We start from the raw sequence: 23,260 nt of genomic DNA on the forward strand, positions 1-23,260 counted from the left end.
ACTTTAAATTTGATATGACTATGACCTAGTAGATAAATGGTAATCAGATTTAGCTGCTATGAAAGTTGTTTCTAATCAGGGTGTGGCTACTCGACAATGTTCACACAGTGATGAAGTGTTTCGCAAATACCAGTGCAAAGATGTTTTACAGTGTTTGACTTATATATTCTGTTTAGACACAGAATGGGGCACACTCTACTTTCATCTCACACTTTAATTATGGTTAATCTCATGACAGGTCAAAATTCTGATTATTATGTCACATGCTGTAACAATGGTCCCACACACAGTCCTCACTGCACACTGACACAGTTGGCCTGAACATGAAAAAGCAGCACACAGAAAACCTTTGTAAAACACTTGTCAGGAATATCATATGTCTTGAATCGCTAATGTTTTGCTGAGGGTCAACCGACAGCAGTGGGGACTCACTCATCTGGTACAACGCACCATGTAGCTCATGGCTCTGTCTGGATGCAATGGGCTCCCAAACTTGAGCTCAACTGACACTTTACTCACCTCGTGCCAGCAACACCTGACCACTGTACACCTGGAAGCCCACTTCACAGCTTAAAACATTAAAGGTATGGTGCACTGTCCACTGTCAGAGGAAACGTGTGTAGGCTGTCTTAAGTTGTACCCAGAATCTTGTCCTGAAGAATTTGCTTATGAAGACTCATTCATAAGTTCAACAAGCATTTTGATGTACAATTTCATGTAGCTGCAGCAAGATTTAAATTGTTCCATCTTAAGAAGCAGCTGGAGTAGTCAAACAATGGATAGCCAAACTTAAAGGGCCAACAAGACATTGTAGGGTCAAGTATTCATCTGGACAGTGTGCCACACCTTCAATCTTCAGTTACCTGAGACTGTGTGTGTGTGTGTGTGTGTGTGTGTGTGTGTCATTTTTGATGAAGGCCTTACTGGCCGAAAGCTTTATTTGTGACAGTCTTTTTGTTGTACCTTTCTGCGACTCAGCATCTGTGTTATATGCATGAGTAACAACTTCCCTTTTCATAATATTGTTACATTCCATTCCGGATTTTCCATTGTTCGATTTACACCTTATGTTGTAAGTTGTGAAGTGGGCTTCCAGGTGCACAAGATGTTCGGGCTAATTTTCCTCTCTACAGTGAAACTTAGAGCAGTTACTTGTTGTGATGCTGCTTGTTGAGACAACAATGGGGTCATCTGTTGCACACTAAGCTGCAGTAGTTCAGTCTGATGCATCTGGAAAAGAACAAAGAGACAAAGGTGCAAAGGAATACTGTCATGGTTCACGTTGAGCCACAAGGAAGAATGGGAAAACTATTCACTGAAAAAACTTGCATCTTTCATTGTCTCCATTAGCTGGCAGACAAAGAACTCAAAAGGATCATCTTCGTTTACAATGTGACATATTGTAGCAAGTTCAGGAGGAGATCTAGCAGAGGGATGGTAAATACATAATTTTGGAAACGACTAGTGCTCGCATAGATGACATGAATTTGATGCTGCTTCTGATACTTATCATTCAGTTCTTAATTACAGAATGAAAGTTCGCATCAGAGTACAATAGTCTTCAACTGATAATAAGTTCAGGATAACTGTTCTACTTGTACACAGCTGGATCAGTACCGCGATGATATTGTCGTTGCGATTATCAAAATTCATTGCTGATTACACAGAGAATGGGCTGAATGGCACTGTTTCCAGACATAAATAACTTTCTTGCTGAGGTGGTATAAGGAAACACTAGGGCCATGTCTATGCAGATATCTCAGCTTTGTTGCTGTGTCATGCAGTGATTATCTTTACTTTTGGTTCTGTCTTGAGGTAGTAATTTTTGCACGAGACCTCATTCTGTTGAATATCCCTCCTGGCATGTTTGAAATTGTCATAGCACCATCTCGCTATGGGCATGTTCTAATGCTGCACTGTTCCTAGCATATTGATCTTGAGGGCTGCCAAGTCATGTCTGTGAAACAAACACCACCACTTAACCAATAGATGAAACATTGATTCACCCAAAAAGATGAGTCATTCAGAAAAGTTTCCTCTGCTAAAACCTGGAGAACTGAGATGCAAAATTCATAACTTTTGTTATGGTTGCTGGGATGCAGTTGCTGCAGTAACTGCAGCTTTTAGGGCTTCATATGCAGACATTGTTTCAGGACATCCCCCACCATTTTTTGAGGAAGTTGAATGCTGTTTTATAGTCTTCAGAGGGCTCAGTGTGAATTTGTCTCGTATAAGCTTGACATTTTAATGAGACGTGTGGTCGACCAGTGCTCTCCCTTTCCATATTCAACCAACTTCCATGAATTTAGATGCTAATCATAAATCTGCTTGTGCAGAAGTGGATTCTTGATTAATTGAGGGCAGAATGCACATTGCACTTGAACAATAGATTGACTCCATGCAAATTTCAACACGCAAAATGATTTCTCTTGTACAGGGTTATTACAAATGATTGAAGCGATTTTACAGCTCTACAATAACTTTATTATTTGAGATATTTTCACAATGCTTTGCACACACATACAAAAACTCAAAAAGTTTTTTTAGGCATTCACAAATGTTCGATATGTGCCCCTTTAGTGATTCGGCAGACATCAAGCCGATAATCAAGTTCCTCCCGCACTCGGCGCAGCATGTCGCCATCAATGAGTTCGAAAGCATCGTTGATGCGAGCTCGCAGTTCTGGCACGTTTCTTGGTAGAGGAGGTTTAAACACTGAATCTTTCACATAACCCCACAGAAAGAAATCGCATGGGGTTAAGTCGGGAGAGCGTGGAGGCCATGACGTGAATTGCTGATCATGATCTCCACCACGACCGATCCATCGGTTTTCCAATCTCCTGTTTAAGAAATGCCGAACATCATGACGGAAGTGCGGTGGAGCACCATCCTGTTGAAAGATGAAGTCGGCGCTGTCGGTCTCCAGTTGTGGCATGAGCCAATTTTCCAGCATGTCCAGATACACGTGTCCTGTAACGTTTTTTTCGCAGAAGAAAAAGGGGCCGTAAACTTTAAACCGTGAGATTGCACAAAACACGTTAACTTTTGGTGAATTGCGAATTTGCTGCACGAATGCGTGAGGATTCTCTACCGCCCAGATTCACACATTGTGTCTGTTCACTTCACCATTAAGAAAAAATGTTGCATCATCACTGAAAACAAGTTTCGCACTGAACGCATCCTCTTCCATGAACTGTTGCAACCGTGCCGAAAATTCAAAGTGTTTGACTTTGTCATCGGGTGTCAGGGCTTGTAGCAATTGTAAACGCTAAGGCTTCTGCTTTAGCCTTTTCCGTAAGATTTTCCAAACCATCGGCTGTGGTACGTTTAGCTCCCTGCTTGCTTTATTCGTCGACTTCCACGGGCTACGCGTGAAACTTGCCCGCACGCGTTCAACCGTTTCTTCGCTCACTGCAGGCCGACCCGTTGATTTCCCCTTACAGAGGCATCCAGAAGCTTTAAACTGCGCATACCATCGCCGAATGGAGTTAGCAGTTGGTGGATCTTTGTTGAACTTCGTCCTGAAGTGTCGTTGCACTGTTATGACTGACTGATGTGAGTGCATTTCAAGCACGACATACGCTTTCTCGGCTCCTGTCGCCATTTTGTCTCACTACGCTCTCGAGCGCTCTGGCGGCAGAAACCTGAAGTGCGGCTTCAGCCGAACAAAACTTTATGAGTTTTTCTATGTATCTGTAGTGTGTCGTGACCATATGTCAATGAATGGAGCTACAGTGAATTTATGAAATCGCTTCAATCATTTGTAATAGCCCTGTAGTGTAGTCACCATGTTGCTACAAATAGGCAGCAGTTTGGCAGTGTCAAAACTTTGAACCTTCCTCTATCCAGTGACATGTGCAGTGTTTTTCTGTCTTTTATAGTTTTTTGTAATGAACAATTGTTTTTTCCTTTCTGAATCACCTTGTATAAAGAAATTTGTCAGTTTGAGAAGTGCACTGTGATGATGATAAATTTCAGGTGGCTCCAATCGAGTATCAGCTATATTCCTGATAGTGAATGCTGCTCTGGGAGCTGGTCTTCTGAATTTCCCTCAAGCTTTTGACCAGGCTGGTGGAATAGCAACAGCTGTGGTTGTGCAGGTGGTAAGTCATTTGGAACATAAATAGAATAACATTAAATAAAGCTATAGTATGTTAAAATTGCCAAGTAATTAAAAGGTAGTTTTGGCCTATTTCATATGAGGCAACCATCTTGTGCCTATGAAGGAGAGGGGGAGGGGGAGGGGGTGGGGGTGGGGTTGGGGGTCGAAGTGGTGGTGGTGGTGGTGGTGGTGGTGGTGGTGGTGGTGGTGGGGGGGGGGGAGAGATAATCTCCCACATTACCACTCGTGTTTACCATGTACAAAAGGAAAGAGTTGTCATCACATGATTGCCAAAATGGTAGTTACTGAGATATGTGCTGCATAATCAACTAATACCATTCACCAAGGGAAATGGACAGGACCTAGTGAAATACCTGTATAATTCTATACTGAGTATGTGGAAGAGCTCGCTCACCATTCTGGCTTCAGCTTATCATAGGTTGCTGGATCAATGAAGTTTTCAACCAGTTAAAGAAGGTGTAGGTCATACAAGGAGGATCATCAGACAGATGAACATAATTATAGTCTTTTATTACTCATGTCTGTCTTTTGGGCCAGCATGTAGTTGTTGCAGGTCACAAGTTCATATACAGTGTTATTCTTGTAAGGGTTGTCAGGCAGAAATTCTCTGATGTTTTGGCAGATATCAGAAATTTTTTTTTGTGTCGTGTGGTTGTAGTCAAGTCAAACAATTATGGCTTATCACATCTTTTAGTATCAATGGAAAGCATTGGTTTTTTCACATTACAAACAAAATGATTTTTAAAGTGGAATTTTATGTGCCCATTCAATAGAGCAGGTCCGTATTAGTCTAGTGTGATGTTTTATTAAAAAAGTATTAACAGGGACAGCAGAACACTAAGAATAAGAAACATACCAGCAGCAACTGAGCAGAACTGTTGCGTGGTGGCAGGAGTCAGCGTGGAGCAGGATGGTGCTGGCACTGCTGGAGTACTGATTAGTCTTCATGTTTTACTGTCCATGTTAATACATATTGATAAAATGAAAATTGGTCTAACCTAATTTAGGACTGCTCCTCCAAGCGGACACATAAAATTCCGCCTTAAAAGTCATCTTGTTTGTAGTGAGAAACAAGTCCAATGCTTCCGCGCCTGAAAGATGCTGTGAGCAGTATTTGTTTGGGTGGACTTCAGCTACACATTGCAAAAACAAAACTGCAAATATGAGGGGCTATTTGCAAAGTAAGTTCTGATTGGTTGCAAAAGGGAAACCACTGTGAAAATAAAAAATGTTTTATTTGCAACAATTAGCTGTATCTTCCAGCTACTTCTCTGCATTGTTGTTGCTCCTACTTAACACTTGTCATAGCACTGTATCAACTTTCCAACACTCTTGACATAGAAGGCAGCAGCCTGTGCTATCCACCAGTTCTCTGTGCTGGTCTACAGTTCACTGCCTGTTCCCAAATGTTGTCTTCATAGCCAGCTGTTAATGTAAGTAGGGATGAAATTCAGGGGAAGTCATTTACGGGCTGTATTGTGGGTGATCAAACACTTTCCATCAAAAATGCTGCAGGAGCATTTTCATTGTCCCTCCAGAGTGTGGCCGAGGATTGAAGGAGGAACTGTGTGACAGTTGTGTTATGTGGGCTTTGTAACATCAAGTGAAATCTCTCACCAGGCCCTCATATTTGGCAGGAGACGCTATTTCTTAGGCATCTTTATGTGCTCACTGTGCATTCAGAGCTGAAAAGTGATGTGATCAATGGGCATACTAGAGACGCTGCTCGACACATCTATACCGAGCTTCATTGGATTTTTACAGTGGTTTCCATTTTGCGACCAATTGGAACTTACTTTCTGAATAACTCTTGTGTGTCAAAGCACCGGAGAATATGCACCTGACAATTCTTGGGAGGGACATGGTGTTGTTGTTGTTGTTGTTGTTGTTGTGGTCTTCAGTCCTGAGACTGGTTTGATGCAGCTCTCCATGCTACTCTATCCTGTGCAAGCTTCTTCATCTCCCAGTACCTACTGCAACCTACATACTTCTGAATCTGCTTAGTGTATTGATCTCTTGGTCTCCCTCTACGATTTTTACCCTCCACGCTGCCCTCCAATGCTAAATTTGTGATCCCTTGATGCCTCAAAACATGTCCTACCAATCGATCCCTTCTTCTAGTCAAGTTGTGCCACAAACTTCTCTTCTCCCCAATCCTATTCAATACCTCCTCATTAGTTACGTGATCTACCCACCTTATCTTCAGCATTCTTCTGTAGCACCACATTTCGAAAGCTTCTATTCTCTTCTTGTCCAAACTATTTATCGTCCATGTTTCACTTCCATACATGGCTACACTCCATACAAATACTTTCAGAAACGACTTCCTGACACTTAAATCTATACTCGATGTTAACAAATTTCTCTTCTTCAGAAACGATTTCCTTGCCATTGCCAGTCTACATTTTATATCCTCTCTACTTCGACCATCATCATTTATTTTGCTCCCCAAATAGCAGAACTCCTTTACTGCTTTAAGTGTCTCATTTACTAATCTAATCCCCTCAGCATCATCTGATTTCATTTGACTACATTCCATTATCCTCGTTTTGCTTTTGTTGATGTTCATCTTATATCCTCCTTTCAAGACACTGTCCATTCCGTTCAACTGCTCTTCCAAGTCCTTTGCTGTCGCTGACAGAATTACAATGTCATCGGTGAACCTCAAAGTTTTTACTTCTTCTCCATGAATTTTAATACCTACTCCGAATTTTTCTTTTGTTTCCTTTACTGCTTGCTCAATATACAGATTGAATAACATCGGGGAGAGGCTAAAACCCTGTCTCACTCCTTTCCCAATCACTGCTTCCCTTTCATGCCCCTCGACTCTTATAACTGCCATCTGGTTTCTGTACAAATTGTAAATAGCCTTTCGCTCCTTGTATTTTACCCCTGTCACCTTCAGAATTTGAAAGAGAGTATTCCAGTTAACGTTGTCAAAAGCTTTCTCTAAGTCTACAAATGCTAGAAACGTAGGTTTGCCTTTCCTTAATCTTTCTTCTAAGATAAGTCGTAAGGTTAGTATTGCCTCAAGTGTTCCAACATTTCTACGGAATCCAAACTGATCTTCCCCGAGGTCCGCTTCTACCAGTTTTTCCATTCGTCTGTAAAGAATTCGCGTTAATATTTTGCAGCTGTGACTTATTAAACTGATAGTTCGGTAATTTTCACATCTGTCAACACCTGCTTTCTTTGGGATTGGAATTATTATATTCTTCTTGAAGTCTGTGGGTATTTCGCCTGTCTCATACATCTTGCTCACCAGATGGTAGAGTTTTGTCATGACTGGCTCTCCCAAGGCCATCAGTAGTTCTAATGGAATGTTGTCTACTCCCGGGGCCTTGTTTCGACTCAGGTCTTTCAGTGCTCTGTCAAACTCTTCACGCAGTATCTTATCTCCCATTTCATCTTCATCTACATCCTCTTCCATTTCCATAATATTGTCCTCAAGTACATCGCCCTTGTATAAACCCTCTATATACTCCTTCCACCTTTCTGCCTTCCCTTCTTTGCTTAGAACTGGGTTGCCATCTGAGCTCTTGATATTCATACAAGTGGTTCTCTTCTCTCCAAAGGTCTCTTTAATTTTCCTGTAGGCAGTATCTATCTTACCCCTAGTGAGACAAGCCTCTACATCCTTACATTTGTCCTCTAGCCATCCCTGCTTAGCCATTTTGCACTTCCTGTCGATCTCATTTTTGAGACGTTTGTATTCCTTTTTGCCTGCTTCATTTACTGCATTTTTATATTTTCTCCTTTCATCAATTAAATGCAATATTTCTTCTGTTACCCAAGGATTTCTATTAGCCCTCGTCTTTTTACCTACTTGATCCTCTGCTGCGTTCATTACTTCATCCCTCAGAGCTACCCACTCTTCTTCTACTGTATTTCTTTCCCCCATTCCTGTCAATTGTTCCCTTATGCTCTCCCTGAAACTCCCTACAACCTCTGGTTCTTTCAGTTTATCCAGGTCCCATCTCCTTAAATTCCCACCTTTTTGCAGTTTCTTCAATTTCAATCTGCAGTTCATAACCAATAGATTGTGGTCAGAATCCACATCTGCCCCTGGAAATGTCTTACAATTTAAAACCTGGTTCCTAAATCTCTGTCTTACCATTATATAATCTATCTGATACCTTTTAGTATCTCCGGGATTCTTCCAGGTATACAACCTGCTTATATGATTCTTGAACCAAGTGTTAGCTATGATTAAGTTATGCTCTGTGCAAAATTCTACAAGGCGGCTTCCTCTTTCATTTCTTCCCCCCAATCCATATTCACCTACTATGTTTCCTTCTCTCCCTTTTCCTACTGACGAATTCCAGTCACCTATGACATGGTGTACATAATGAAAATTGTGTGTTCATAGCAAAAGCCTTTTAGTTCCCTGATATATTCTTCGTCATTGTGATTCAGCAATTTGTTTCTGTGAAAATTGGTGGCCCCTGTGCAAAGCACTGTGAGAATGGTGAACACTTTATTATGATTGGTGCATAAATGACATTGAACATAACATAATGGTTTCCTTTAGGCCAGCCACAATACACACTATATATTCTCTTGACTGGAAGAATTATCTGTGCCTCTCTGTGTTCAAATGAACCAAACAGCACCATTCTTGTATGACTGTATGCTCATCACTACCAGTTAAGAAAACTATTGAGAGTTCCATTTTTCAGTTACATAAATAACAATCTAACAGAGTGAAATTCCTTATTAATCATTGCTTGATTTCTGATCAAACTGTATTTTAACGCTTCTGTAAACCCACATCACGGCTTTTGCTGGCTTTCACTTGTGATTGACAGTTTGACTTCATATGAAACTAGCGACCCATCGTGACTTTGCACAGGTAGCAGTGTGTATCTATGACAAGATGATTTTCTACCTTAGTGGTAGTAAATTATATACACAAAACTTTCCTATGATTCAGTCTATTACCAAAAGCAATGTTCAAATCCCTGTGATATTTCCTGAGAGACTAGCCTTTGCATACAGAAGTAAAAATGTGGTGGAGGGGTGGGGGCATGGGGGGGGGGGGGGGCGGGCTTGCATTTATAATTTACCGTCATTTTAATATGCTACTGTTGTCAATGCTAAAGTGTCAGGTATTTGCTTTTGTATGATGATGCAGCACTGCAGTGATGTGTGTTGTATGTCTGTATAGGTACTGTTAGTATGGATATTGGGAGCACTGGTGACGCTGGCACACTGTTCAGACGAGACAGGGGCGCGCACACTGCAGGACATACTGGAGGGTCTGTGTGGAACTCCAGGTCTTATCGCATGTTGCCTCTGCGTCGCTCTGTACTGCTTTGGCACCTGCCTCACCTTCCTCGTCATCATAGGTGATCAGTTTGACAGAGGTATCCAGCAAACTCTCTCTCTTGCTCATTAGTTGCATGATTCTTTATGCAAGGATGTGTTGTGTTTAGTAGTATTTTGTTTTATATTTCTGTTTTGTTTTGTTTCATTGAAATTAATATTTTTCTTATTTATTTGAAGTATTTTCGTCACTTCACGGATCTGACTTCTGCCATTACTGGTATATGAATCGCATCTTTACAATAGTGGCAAGCTCCACAGTGTGTATTCTTCCATTTTGTTATTCCAGGAGGATTGATTTTCTCAAATATGTCAGGTAAGGTGAACATAACACTTCTCTGATCTGTTATATAACTACAAAGGTTACAGTCATGTGCTTGTGATTTAATTTTTGTAGCTTTTTATGGAGTTGGATATCTCTGAAATCAGGTAGATTTTGTAACCGTGGCTTTTGACATTTTTATTAGTCTTATTGATGTGTCGACAGAAGTGCCGACACAGTGTGATTTTAGGGGACCGCTATGCATGCTATAAACACACGAAGGATGGCGTGTGGTCTGAAACAGGATACGTAATGAATGCTATAAAGAAAAGTACGTAGCTTCTGGAATACTCAACTTTAATCCATCCTTGTTGTATACATCGTTCTTGATGAGACATGCTTTATACGATAAGTATCAATTGCTATGTAAGGCTAATGGCGCCTTGCTAGGTCGTAGCCATGGACTTAGCTGAAGGCTATTCTAACTATCTGCTCGGCAAAGGAGCGCGGCTTCGTCAGTGTAGTCGCTAGCAAAGTCGTCCATACAACTGGGGCGAGTGCTCGTAAGTCTCTCGAGACCTGCCGTGTGGTGGCGCTCGGTCTGCGATCACTCACAGTGGCGACACGCGGGTCCGACATGTACTAATGGACCGCAGCCGATTTAAAGCTACCACCTAGCAAGTGTGGTGTCTGGCGGTGACACCACACTTATTGCTGCATGAATGAAGTTCTTCACTGTTGAAAATGCTTACCTACTAGCATGTCTTTCGTCAAGTCAAAGCAAAACAAAATAGAGGCAAGTCTTATAAGAGATGTTGTTGGTGTAATAGGAAATTAATTAGTTAGTGCTAGTCATGAACTGAATTTTTCTCAGAGAACTTGTGCACTGGCAGTTCCAAATAATAAATTTATCCTCTGACAAAAAAAGAGAAAGCTCTTCCTGGAGGTGAGCTACATCATTTGAATTACCCATTGTGGTGTGGCACCTACTATATTAAAATGCATGCCTATACCAAAGTCAGCCTCAGAGAATTGACTTTAGTAATATTTTTTATCATCATTTATTCTACTATGTTACTTGGTATGTGGGTCATGCTTGTATCACATGGGTTTCTGAATTATATGTTGACACATAATTTCAATCTGAATGCTCAACCTCACTGAATAGGAGTTCCACTTTGTATATCATCATTGAAAGAGTGAGAGACTGATGTTATGCCTTAATACTGGATACAGATAAATATTTATTATATGTCAACATGGTTGTGTTATACGTTTGGAGTTACACGATCATATCTTTGAAGACACTTCATGTAAACTACTATTTTAGTAGTAGTAGTAGTAGTAGTAGTAGTAGTAGTAGTAGTAGTATTATACATCTGTAACATTTATATTTTCAAATTCCATCAGTCTGTTGTCTATCAGGTGCCACTTTTGTGTGATGAAATAGTAGCTAATTAGCATGAACATTTAACAACAGTGAAACATTTGTGCAAGTGTGATGCAACAGTAGTGCCATAAAATACTGACAATACAATGGTAATTTGTATCTTGATAGTGTTCTTTTGTTATTGAATGAAAAAGTTCACATGTCCTGTCATAATTCTCACAATATACTTGGTATTCTGATTATATCTCTGTGTTATTCATCTTCCCATTGTTGCTACTTATCGCTTCACATATTCTCCCCCTCCATCCCCCCAGCCTCCACCCCACCTACCTTTTCCATCTCACTATGATGTAGTTTTTCTTTTTCTGTTGAAAGGAAGTTTCAGGTTGTTTTTGCTTTTCAGCTCTATATTGTCTCGTGAATTATACTTTCAATTGACAATTTCTTATATGTTAGTATATGAAAAACTTCTCTTTGAGCTAAAAACCCAACACCTTTTTGAAAGAAATTTGTTTTCACATGCTTATGAAACAAGGCATAAACAAGATCAGGTTACCTTGCTACAGACTAGCATTATTTGAAAATATTCCATATTGCATGACAAAAAGCGAATGTTACTGCAGTGTGGATGATTTTATAAACAATGAGGACAAGTAGGAGATATTAAATTCGGTTTGTTTCTGTGCTTTTTTTACATTGTGTGTATGCATAGGTTCTCTTTTAATGAAGGTATATGTTCTTTTTGTATGTGTCCATACTTATGAAATATGTATGTATATAAACTATGTACTAAGTATCTAGGTGTTTCAACATGTTCCTTATTTATGGAGGTATGTATTATTTTTATGTATGTCCATATTTATAAACAACAAAAGATAGCATGAAAAATCCTTAAAAAGAAAAAAATTTAAACCATTGTGGGAAATTTTAAGAAACAAGGAGAAATGTAACATGTATTTATCTTTTTGTGTTTGAATGTTCTTCTGGGTGCATGCATGTGCTTTCTTTTAGTGTATCTTTTTTTATGCATGACGAGTCACCAATGTTTCAATCAAACTGTTGGATATAATGTGTCATGTGACAATAAAGAACCTATTGTATTCTGTTCTAGTCTAATGTTTCTTTGTTTCAACTAGCTGCTTCTCTAATGGTTACAGTACTCCAGATGATTTTCCAACTGTTTGCAGTATCTGTCATTAATTTTGTCTGCCAAAAATGAAACACTGATCATAACTGATTCTCTTTGCCATATCTGTGTATCTGCGGATTTTCCCATCTTTAGCAGTGTGTAGCACCTGTTCTTATCTTGAAAGAATAATGGTAGTGAATGTAAATGTGGTTTGTCGTATCATTACACTTATTGCTTCCCAACAACATGCTCCAGCATTATTTTCATTCGACCAGTTTATAATCTCACAATTAATTCTTAAGTTGATACACAAGATGTTATGGAATGGAATTTTAAAAATTCGGGGTTTTTGAAGGATGACATGCGGAACACTTTGCAGTAAGGAGCCTATAGCTGGAAATGTAGTAAAATTTCTACAGCATTAAGAGTTGTTTGATGTATTCTTTGGGTATGTCAGTGCAAATAATCAATTGTAATGTAAGTGGATAGCTAAAAAAAACTACTCACCGAGTGGCAGCAGGAGAACACACACATAAAGGTACTGAAGTTTGCAAGCTTTTGGAATCAGTGGCTGTTTCTCCTGGCAGCGGGGTTGAAGGGGAAGGAACAGGGGCAAAGGAAAAGGACTGACAAGATTTAGGATAGTTGAAAAAGTTGTCTAGAACCCCTTGTCAGGGGAGACTTTCCAGCTAGGATGAAAGACTGATTGTTGGGGACTGCAACATATGAATTTGAAAACCTAAAAGCTTAAATATGGGCAATTGGGTAATACGCAAGACTGGCCAGAGATTGCTGACCAAATACAGTGCATGAGTTAGATCAGAAAAGTGACAAAATACATACTTTCGAAGGGAGAGCTTGCTGTGTTGGCAGAAGAGCCAACACCGTGTTGCTAGAGGAGGCTGAAATGCACGCGTTTAATTACACACAGACTGGCGTGAGGTCTGGAACATTACAAGGAAATGAGAACTTAGAAAAACGGACGCAGTTGCTGTAATACTTAACTTTAATCCATAATTGTAGAACATCACTCTTGATGATACATGCTTCACAATATAAATATCCATTGAATACGGCGCCTTGCTAGGTCGTAGCAAATGACGTAGCTGAAGGCTATGCTAATTATCGTCTCGGCAAATGAGAGCATAATTTGTCAGTGAACCATTGCTATGAACGTCGGCTGTACAACTGGGGCGAGTGCCAGGACGTCTCTCTAGACCTGCTGTGTGGTGGCGCTCGGTCTGCAATCACCGACAGTGGCGACACGCGGGTCCGACGTATACTAGCAGACCGCGGCCGATTTAAAGGCTACCACCTAGCAAGTGTGGTGTCTGGCGGTGACACCACAGAGCTATCTGTGAAATGTTATGTAAACATTTTTCTGCTGTGTACATTGGCATGATGACCACCAAGTTATCAGTTATGATGAATGGGCATAGGCAGAGGGTGTGTACTGGCAACACTCAACATCTTGTTGCAGAGCATGTTCTGCAACGTGACAGTCATGACCTCAGTGCCAGTTTCACCACCTGTACTATCTGGATTCTTCCCCCAGACACCAGTTTCTCAAAATTCCACAGATTGGAGGGGGGGGGGGAGGGGGGGGGGACTAGTGTTACAACATGCTCTTGATTCTCACCACCTAGCTGGCATTTATGTTAATTCCTCTGGTCTCAGCAGTTGTTCTCAGTGACTATTCCTATCTACATTCTCTTTCAGTTTTCTATATCTTTCGTTTCCTGACCTGTCTATTTTTCCCCACCTCATGCATCAAACCACATACAATTCACGTAGCTTTCTGCTCTTATTAACTAGTGCATGGTGTTTTGTCATTATTCTCTCTCATGCATATTACTCTTTCACCTCTAAGCTACAGTCTATCTTACCTTCTCATCATTTCTAATAAGTCTCCCCTGACCTAGAGTTCTGGGTGTATTTCCTGAACACTCTACTAAACCTCACCAGTTTTTTTCCTTCTCACCTCTTCCTTCCCCTTCAACCCTTCTGCCTGAAAGAGCTAGTGGCTCTGAAAACTTCCAGATAGCAATACCTTTACATGTGTGTTCTCCTGCCATTGCTTGGTGAGTAGATTTTGTTTTATCTATCTAATTACGTTACACTGTCATTTGGGTAGGTACGCTTCCATCCATTCATGTTTTCTTATTCCTGGAGACAGAAGACTAAACACACAATTATGATGTGTACAGGAAGTTGGTTACTTAATGCTTCTCATCCACCAGTTCTCCCCCTTCATCCACCGGCAGTGTGCTGTAATCACACAGCTAGTTAATGTGAGTCAGTGTACATATTGTAGCTATGTTCTATTGTGTGATTTTACACATTTGCAGAGCTTGCTGATATGCATTTGTGTTATTATGAAGCTCATGAGAATGTCAGTGCTGCTTATTGGTTGTGAACAGGAGCATATCCTAACAGATGACTTTCAAGTATCAATTTATTTGCCAAAGTTGATCTTAGTATGATGGAGAGAAATCGTGTCATCTGATACACATCAGGCAGGTGCAAGGAGGAGGACACAAACCCTTGAATTTGAAGGCAATGTTGTTAGATCACTTGTCTGTCTGGGCAGCTTTGCATAGTGTTTACCTACAGCCATTCTGTGATCAACCAGTTCAGACTGTAAGACAACCTGATTTTGAACCATGGTACAGTTTATGTGGTAGTTCCTTCATCAGTGTGCTGCTGTCCCCAATTTTCCAGACCAGACCATGTACTGTTTACTTATAAGTCAACTTACGTGAGGGAGGGAGCTTTTAACTCCTGAAATAACCACCAATGGACTGTTAAAAATCCACACACCACCTGAACAAGAAGTTACCATGTGAGATTCACAGCTTAAACATTTGGGCTGAAATTCTTAGAGATTACCTTATTGGACCACACATTGTACCAGATCATTTGAATGGTGCATGGTATTTGAACCTTGAGGTGCCTTCTCTGAACTTCTGGTGGACATTTCATTGCAGCTGTGCACTAGTTTGTGGTTTCAGCATGATGGTGCTCCAGCGCACCTTGATTGTTGGGTGAGGGTCATACCTCACAGACAACTTCAGAGTAATCAAAAGGGACCGCCTGTCCCTTGGCATGTGTATTCCCCTGACCTCACTCCTCTTGACTCTTTCCTCTGTGATTATGTAAAGTCCCTTGTGTATCCAACACCAGCAGAAACAGTTCTGAGTACAGTCTATTGTGTGCATCTTTACAGCATTTGATACCTTCAGAAGGGAAAGTGAAATTTTACAATAAGACAAAACATGGTTTGTCATTGTGCATTATATGGGGTGGTCCATTGATCATGACCGGGCCAAATATCTCATGAAATAAGTGTCAAACGGAAAAACTACAAAGAACAAAACTTTTCTAGCTTGAAGGGGGAACCAGATGGTGTTGGTGAATGACGCTTCGTCTCTAAATAGAAAGCGTGCAAAAAATCTGTTATCATCTCGTAATTTCTCTTATGCCCAGTGGCAGAACTGTACACGACGTTCAAAGTCGTTGCCATGCAATTCCTGGTGCATAGAAATATGGTACGGGTGCAATCGATGTCGATGTAGCATTCTCAACACCGACGTTTTTGAGATTACCAATTCTCGCGCAATTTGTCTGCTACTGATGTGCGGATTAGCCGCGACAGCAGCTAAAACACTTACTTGGGCATCATCATTTGTTGCAAGACGTGGTTGATGTTTCACATGTGTCTGAACACTTCATGTTTCCTTAAATAACGTAACTATCAGGCAAACAGTCCGGACACTTGGATGATGTCATCCAGGATACCAAGCAGCATGCATAGCACACACCTGTTGAGCATTTTGATCACAATAGCCATACATCAACACAATATTGACCTTTTCCGCAGTTGGTAAACGGTCCATTTTAACACGGGTAATGTATCACGAAGCAAATACCATCTGCACTGGCGGAATGTTACGTGGTACCACGTACTTACGTTTGTGACTATTACAGCGCCATCTATCACAAAGCGAAAAAATTGGTCCAACTAAAACATTCATATTTCTTTACGTACTACACGAATATGTAATAAAAAAATGGAGGTTCCTATTTAAAAAAATGCAGTTGATATCCGTTTGACCTATGGCAGTGCCATCTAATGGCCCAACCATAGCGCCATCTGGTTTACCCCATCAAGCTAGACGAGTTTCGTTCTTTGTAGTTCTTTCATTTGATGCTTATTTCATGAGATATTTGGCCCACTCACTATCAATGGACCACCCTGTATAATGAAGTTGGTGGTCATTACATTGAACATTTATGCCAGTTTACAATATTTGATTGTGCTCTACTGTTTTAGCAATAAAAGTTTCCCAAACTACAGTAGTATGGTGTTTCATTTCGCTTACCAAATGCATAGAAAGTGCATAGTGCCTGTAGAAACTGTTTCACATTTCTGGCTACGGGTTCCTTTCCCAAAATTTTGTGAATGTCATCATTCTGTAACACTCTGTATACACGCTGTCTTCACAGTGCATGTCTGTTTTTAATAATTGTCATAACGAGAAGGTATATGCTCCTTTCAGCAATTGCTACAATGTTATCCTCTACAATGAATGTAGTATGGTAGATCAAGTAAATCAGTAATCATATCTCAAAACTGTTACCTGTATGTGCGTGTATTGCACTCTTTCACTGAGCTGCAGCCAAACACGCTTCATGCTTTTATAAATTAATTTGTCATTTAAAATTATTTTGTACAGCAAATTTTGTTTACCATGTAAATAGCGTGTGCTTCTAGTACACAGTTTTCTTCTGAATTGTGTAGTTACCTCTGTTCACGGTATGATGAGATAGCATCTTACATGATTGATACTTTTTGTTTAGAACTACAAAGGTAGTATAGAGATATTTAAATGTTAATAAAAGATGTAAAGCATATTTATCATTCTGCCAACAACTCAATAAAATTTGTAAATTAAATGGATGCTGTCATCCAAAATTAAAATTCTAATTCTTTGGGGATAAATATAAATCTTCAGGGGGAGGTGGGAAGGTGGGGACATGACATTATTATCCAGTTGTGGGTGTTCTAAGTATCAGTCATGGATGAGGTTACATATGTTCCAGAGCTTTTATTTATGACAGAGAAACTGGTGAATCATGTATAATTTATTTTCAGACCTATTGTAGGTTTTAATATATGCTTTTCATGCATTATTTCAAATGTGCAATTTTAGAAATGAGACCATCCTTCATGATTGCTTGATTCTTTGCAGCTATTTGGGTGTGGGAGCTGTCTTTTATGTTGTGGTGCTCATAGTGTACCAAAAGTTCGCAGGAGAATTTACTCCTGGTCCAATTAAAACTAGTCCAACAGAATGGACTGATGTGTTTCTGGTGGTCCCGGTTATTTGTTTTGGATACCAGGTTTGTATTTACAATATAACTTGCTTTATACTAAACAAAATCATAGCATCCTGACCCATCATCATCATCATCATCATCATCATTGGTGGTGGTGGTTTCAGTTTACTGTTATTTTCATGAGACAAATAGATACTGCACTCATTTACTTCAGACCTACTAGGTTTGCTCAAATTGATCACTCTGGACGAGATAGGCTGTTTTTTGTGTAAAATATGAAAGTAGAGAATTCTGTCTGGCCACATTGCTACATTTTTTACTGCTTAATATCCATACAAATTGAGGTTATTAACCATTGGCTATAAAGTTTGAGGTTAATAATGTCACTGCAATGTCTTGAAATTTTCCATGCCATGCTGTCTGACTAACCTATTTGCTACGCTAGACCTTGTTAGCTGGTCTTATAGTTTTTGGTGTCTTGACGAAATCTGGGTTAATGACAAGTTCGAAATGATGAATGCAATGCTACAGCAGTTAGCTTGATACTTTCCCACATTTGTTAGCACAATCATTATAATGATCAGCCAGTATATGATAATTTATACAGTACATTCATCACAGGAAATTATGGACTGAATAATATTGACATAAAATGATTGAAACTGAAGTGTTTATCATTTGTGTGACCATAGGCAATCAGCTGATCAAAGATGATATGGAGTTGTTCGTATTTAAATAGCTGATCGGGGCTTAAATGATCTTCGCAAAATAATAGCTGCCCTCAGACAGACCTAAAGGAGTTCACAAAGATTAAAATGCTAGTGACTAAATGACAATATTTCAACAAATGATGCCTAACAGAAAAGTTGATCACTGAGATGTTACAATGAAAGCAAGCCACAGACTGATTCAAAGAATTCCACAAAAGATATTTATATAAATGTTTGCAGTTTAACTATTAGACACTGACCAACTGAAGTATTATCCTGCATAATTCTATGTAAAATTGCATATGAGTAATAACTTGTAAAATTAATGGATATGGTATTAAGGGTCAAAGTTTAATTAGGTTTAACTAGGAGTTGAACAACTTAAAAATTAAGAAAGTTGTATGGACTATAGTCTGAAAACTATATGTACTCCTGCAGGATTCAATAATCCTGCCAAAATAGGTTAAAATATGAAATTTTCTAGATTGAATACTTAACGTACTAACATGTTTTCTTAATGGAAGTGGGCAGTTTTCCAATCAGAAAAATTAGAGCTTCAAAACTAGGTAACTGAATTTTGGAAATGGACACAATGACTAATTAAAAGTGAAACATTCTGTAAGAAGAAAACTTCAATTACGAATAACTTTTGAAATGTGACATTTTTGTAAAAAGCAAGATGTTCGCTAAGAAGAGAGACATGAGGGCTTTAATCAGAGCTATAACACTTTAGTTGTAAATACTTATTAGCTCATTCCAAATTCTGTAGCCACATGCTTGTGGAACATCTTAAATTATGGATATCTTTTTATTGAAATCATTTTAAAGCAAATTAATTGGCCTGTTGTCATCAGCAATCTGGAAATTCTGTTTTGAATAATAAATCTTAAAGATTCTCTGTCAGTGTAATAGCTGTATACACATCATTCATAAAACAAGACCAAAGACAGAAAAAATATTGTAATTAATGTCAGGCATAATGTTAGACCGAGTGGATGGTCGCAGCTTGCACTGCTACAGTGTGCATGGAAATTTCTTACCCACATCTTTGAACTAATGATTGACTTCTTGCCTGTTGAGCTGTTAAGCCATTAATGATTGAAATAGTATTATTCTGAGGAATAATAGCAGATAATCTGAGATGTTACAAAATGGTTTTGTGATGGCCAAAGATGTTGCAGGAAAGAAATTTTTATTAGCCATGATTGTGTGTAAAGGAAAAGCTGTCTTGGACAGTAAATGTGGAATATCCGCTTTTGTCTTTCCATGCATCTTATCATATTACTTTTATTATTTCATAGTTATGGAAGAGATGGGGATTTCAGTTGCTATATTTCTTTATATGGAGAATGAAAACTATTCATTCCTATTTATTAATATTTTTGATGCCAACTAGCTGCATTTGTTTTTTCCTTTTTTTGTTTTTACTAATTGTTGAATGAACATAAAAAATGATGATAAAAGGGAATATAAATCCCCCCACCATTCCAATAACAAGGCTTATCACTTGATCCATATATATATATATATATATATATATATATATATATATATATATATATATATATATATGTGTGTGTGTGTGTGTGTGTGTGTGTGTGTGTGTGTGTAGATACGTGTTTTTGACATGTTTTTGGGCATTGCATTTGACACATACTGTGTCAACTGTATTGTTTGAGAGAGAGAGAGAGAGAGAGAGAGAGAGAGAGAGAGGGAGGGAGGGAGGGGTCTGCAAGCCTCACCTATTCATCTTTGCTGCATCGTTACAGATGTCCCACCATCTACTCCTAGTTCTTCTTCCACATGTATATTACAGTTTTCTAGAGAATGCTATATTAGGTAGTCTATCTTTGGACATTTTTATTATTTATCCATTGTCTGACTATTGTGTTTTAGCTTTTGAAGACATTAAAGTGTTCACACATCTCCAGTGAATATTCATTTTGCAGCCGCTATTTCCTTGTATCTTACTCATAAATCGAATTCTTCTTAACAATTTTTTCCTTTAGAGTATTATTTGTCATTGTCATTCTCACAAATTATTAAAACTTCACATCCATACAATAATACCAGTATTATAGTACATTGCTGTGAGCTAATTTTGAAGTTGGTGTTGAATATGCTATGTCTCGGGTATATACTTTTTTATTCACAATGTCTTGATCACATTGCTTGGACTTAAACCGGATTATCAGTTTTGGCTCTTATGACTCATCACCAGAATTGAAAATACAGAAAGACAAAATGCAGTGTTACTATTAAATATAAAAAGTACAAGCTAAAGATAGAAATAAAAATATTCCCAGTATCTTGTTACCAAAGTAACATATCAAGTCTCACTTCAGTCATCTGATGGACCTGCTGATGTCAGCTGTGTCAAGCCAGTGCTGATGACTAAAGATCTCATCCAAATGTGACATTTCCAGTGCTACATTCAATGGATTGAGACACAGTTCTCCACTTTGCCAGTGGACTGTCATTTTATTTTGTTCCTTCCAGTGGCAAGCTTGGAGTACTGTGGCATGAAGATTTCAATGTATACCTGAGCTGCAGGCATGTATACACAAACAAACATAAAATTAACTACATGACTTTTTTTAAGGCGGTAATTGAAACTTTGACTACCACTTATAGTATTTCAGCTGTGGGAATCATGGAGCTTCACACTAGGATAATTGGCTTAGGAGCACTTCCGGTCATTTTGAATGGTGCTGTTTCCTTTCTTTCTTTTTTTTTCTTTTTTTTCTTTTCCATTACATTAATTCAGTACAATGTCTTTAAATGTCACTAGTGTATTCTGCTTACCCTACCAATGTGCTATGTTTAGATTTTTCTATGGAAACTATATTTAACTAAATATTCATTGAAACTTACTTACAAATGGAAATGAATGTGTAATTATAAAATGTAATAGAGGGAAACATTCCACGAGGGAAAAATATGTATAAAAAACAAAGATGCTGTGACGTACCAAACGAGAAAGTGCTGGTAGATAGACACAATAAAAAACACACACACAAATTTCGAGCTTTCGCAACCCGAGGTTGCTTCATCAGGAAAGAGGGAAGGAGAGGGAAAGACAAAAGGATTTGGATTTTAAGGGAGCGGGTAAGGAGTCATTCCAATCCCGGGAGCGGAAGGACTTACCTTAGGGGGAAAAAAGGACAGGTATACACTTGCACACACACATCCATCTGCACATATATAGACACAGGCAGACATATGATATGTCCATTTTTCTTTCTATTTATGGCAATTACTAAAAAATAACTTTCTTTTCCTCTGTGACACATTTTCAATTAAAGCCACCACCTTCGTCAAAATGCTTTGTACACACATACTGAACACTTCCAGCACACGGACCTCGTACAGATTGCTTGTTTTTTGAACTTTTGCATCCTGTTATCCGGCAGGGCTTTTGTACTGGTACCTCGTATATTTCAGTGGTCACAGTGAATGTATGACCAGACCTTTTCCCTGACTGTACATAAGCAGAAGAGAGTTTTGCTAATTTGAAAATAAACATTCACAGGGTAACTTCCTCTCCTATTGTCTCTCTGTAAAGGGTAAGGGCATTGATTCCAGCAAGGTCTAGCATGTTGAGAAAAAAAATGTGTGTAGGCCATCTGCAGCAGCTAGACTTGACAGTGTACAGATGAGATATCAGGTCCAGAATATCAGTGGAATTGTAGCAGCTCACAGTTCCAGGGAATATCTCCTGTGTTCCTTGGTCCGCTGCAACTGGGAGGCGCATTGTGCTCAGCAGGGCAATACTTTTTGTGGTCTTCCACTGATAGGGTGTCGTTGCTGTCACCAGATTTATATAAGAGTGTATGATACAAAGATCCAGCAGTGGACATTGCTCCTGGAGGAACTTCTTTTAGGGTTGTATTCAGTGCACCTACTATGGTTGTGTTCTCTTGGTTCATTTACTCGGCAAGATAGAACTGCTCGTCTAATATTATAAATGCGTGTCATTTACAGTTCTGGATACGGTTGTCCTCTAATAGATTCCAGGTGGGATAGCTGTTGCAAAGCCACTGGTCTCGAGTCTTTCAGCAAAATATGATCGTCATCAGATCTTAAAAACTGCCTGACTTCCACGAGTTCTTTCATCCCATTATGTGAGGAAAAAATGCAGTCCACACACTTGAGACTATATGAGTTTGAGGAGGAATTTCTTTCCTCCAAATGCTCCACATGCATATACAATGGCTGTGGCAGCTTCTAAGTGTCATCCTGGAGAACTTCTCAGGCTCTAATTTCTGTAAATGTTTTTATGTTTTGTAGATTATTATACTCTCTCAACACTAACCAGCACACATGTAACTCTCTGTGACAAGATGTTTCAATGCGATGAAGTTTTTGAAAGATTTCTTGATGCCTTCAGCTGCCATTCTCTTTATTTCATGTGGGATTTTACAATTTCGGCCATTTTCAAGTATCTGAAATGGAAGTATCATACAGTGTATATATTAGTGACACTTGTGATTTTGATGTATGACTTATTCATATCTGTAGATATACTAGGCATATTATAACTTACTTTATGGATGATTTTTTGGTAGTAGATTGTGTCATGTACATTGTTGCTCTTACGACATGTTACGCTCATAAAATAAATCGGAGCTGTTCACGCTATTTTAGGAGAACGTTACTTTCGAGCAGTTGTTCAAAGTTTTTATATATAAGGCTAGGAAGATTACAATTATTTTACAGAAATTTGCTTGTTAGCATTACACATTGGCCCTAGAGTTTCCGCCAACATATTATGTTGCCCTAATCTTCCAGGTGCATGGTCAGTGCAATTAGTCCACACTTTTATTGGCTGCAGGCTCTTCACTTTCAACTTCCAGATACTGAGTTGGATACAATTCTTTCCCCTTCTTCGTCAGCTGGGAGTAAGCATTTCTGGCACAACTGGAATTGAACCTGTAAGCACTGGATTATTTGCATGTTGGGCACTGATGACACTGATGAC

General features: G+C 39.1%; 1 protein-coding gene across 1 annotated transcript in view; it reads left to right on the plus strand.

Annotated features, from left to right (window-relative positions):
* Nucleotides 1–23,260, plus strand: part of LOC126253300 (putative sodium-coupled neutral amino acid transporter 7) — a 65,295-nt gene that overhangs the window by 32,875 nt on the left and 9,160 nt on the right. The window contains exons 2-5 of the mRNA XM_049954531.1: nucleotides 3,979–4,103; nucleotides 9,291–9,489; nucleotides 9,629–9,764; nucleotides 17,482–17,632. Coding sequence (XP_049810488.1) covers nucleotides 3,979–4,103; nucleotides 9,291–9,489; nucleotides 9,629–9,764; nucleotides 17,482–17,632 — 611 coding nt within the window. The remainder of the gene's footprint in view (nucleotides 1–3,978; nucleotides 4,104–9,290; nucleotides 9,490–9,628; nucleotides 9,765–17,481; nucleotides 17,633–23,260) is intronic.

This window comes from Schistocerca nitens, chromosome 4 (assembly GCF_023898315.1).
Source record: "Schistocerca nitens isolate TAMUIC-IGC-003100 chromosome 4, iqSchNite1.1, whole genome shotgun sequence".
Taxonomy (NCBI): Eukaryota; Metazoa; Arthropoda; class Insecta; order Orthoptera; family Acrididae; genus Schistocerca; species Schistocerca nitens.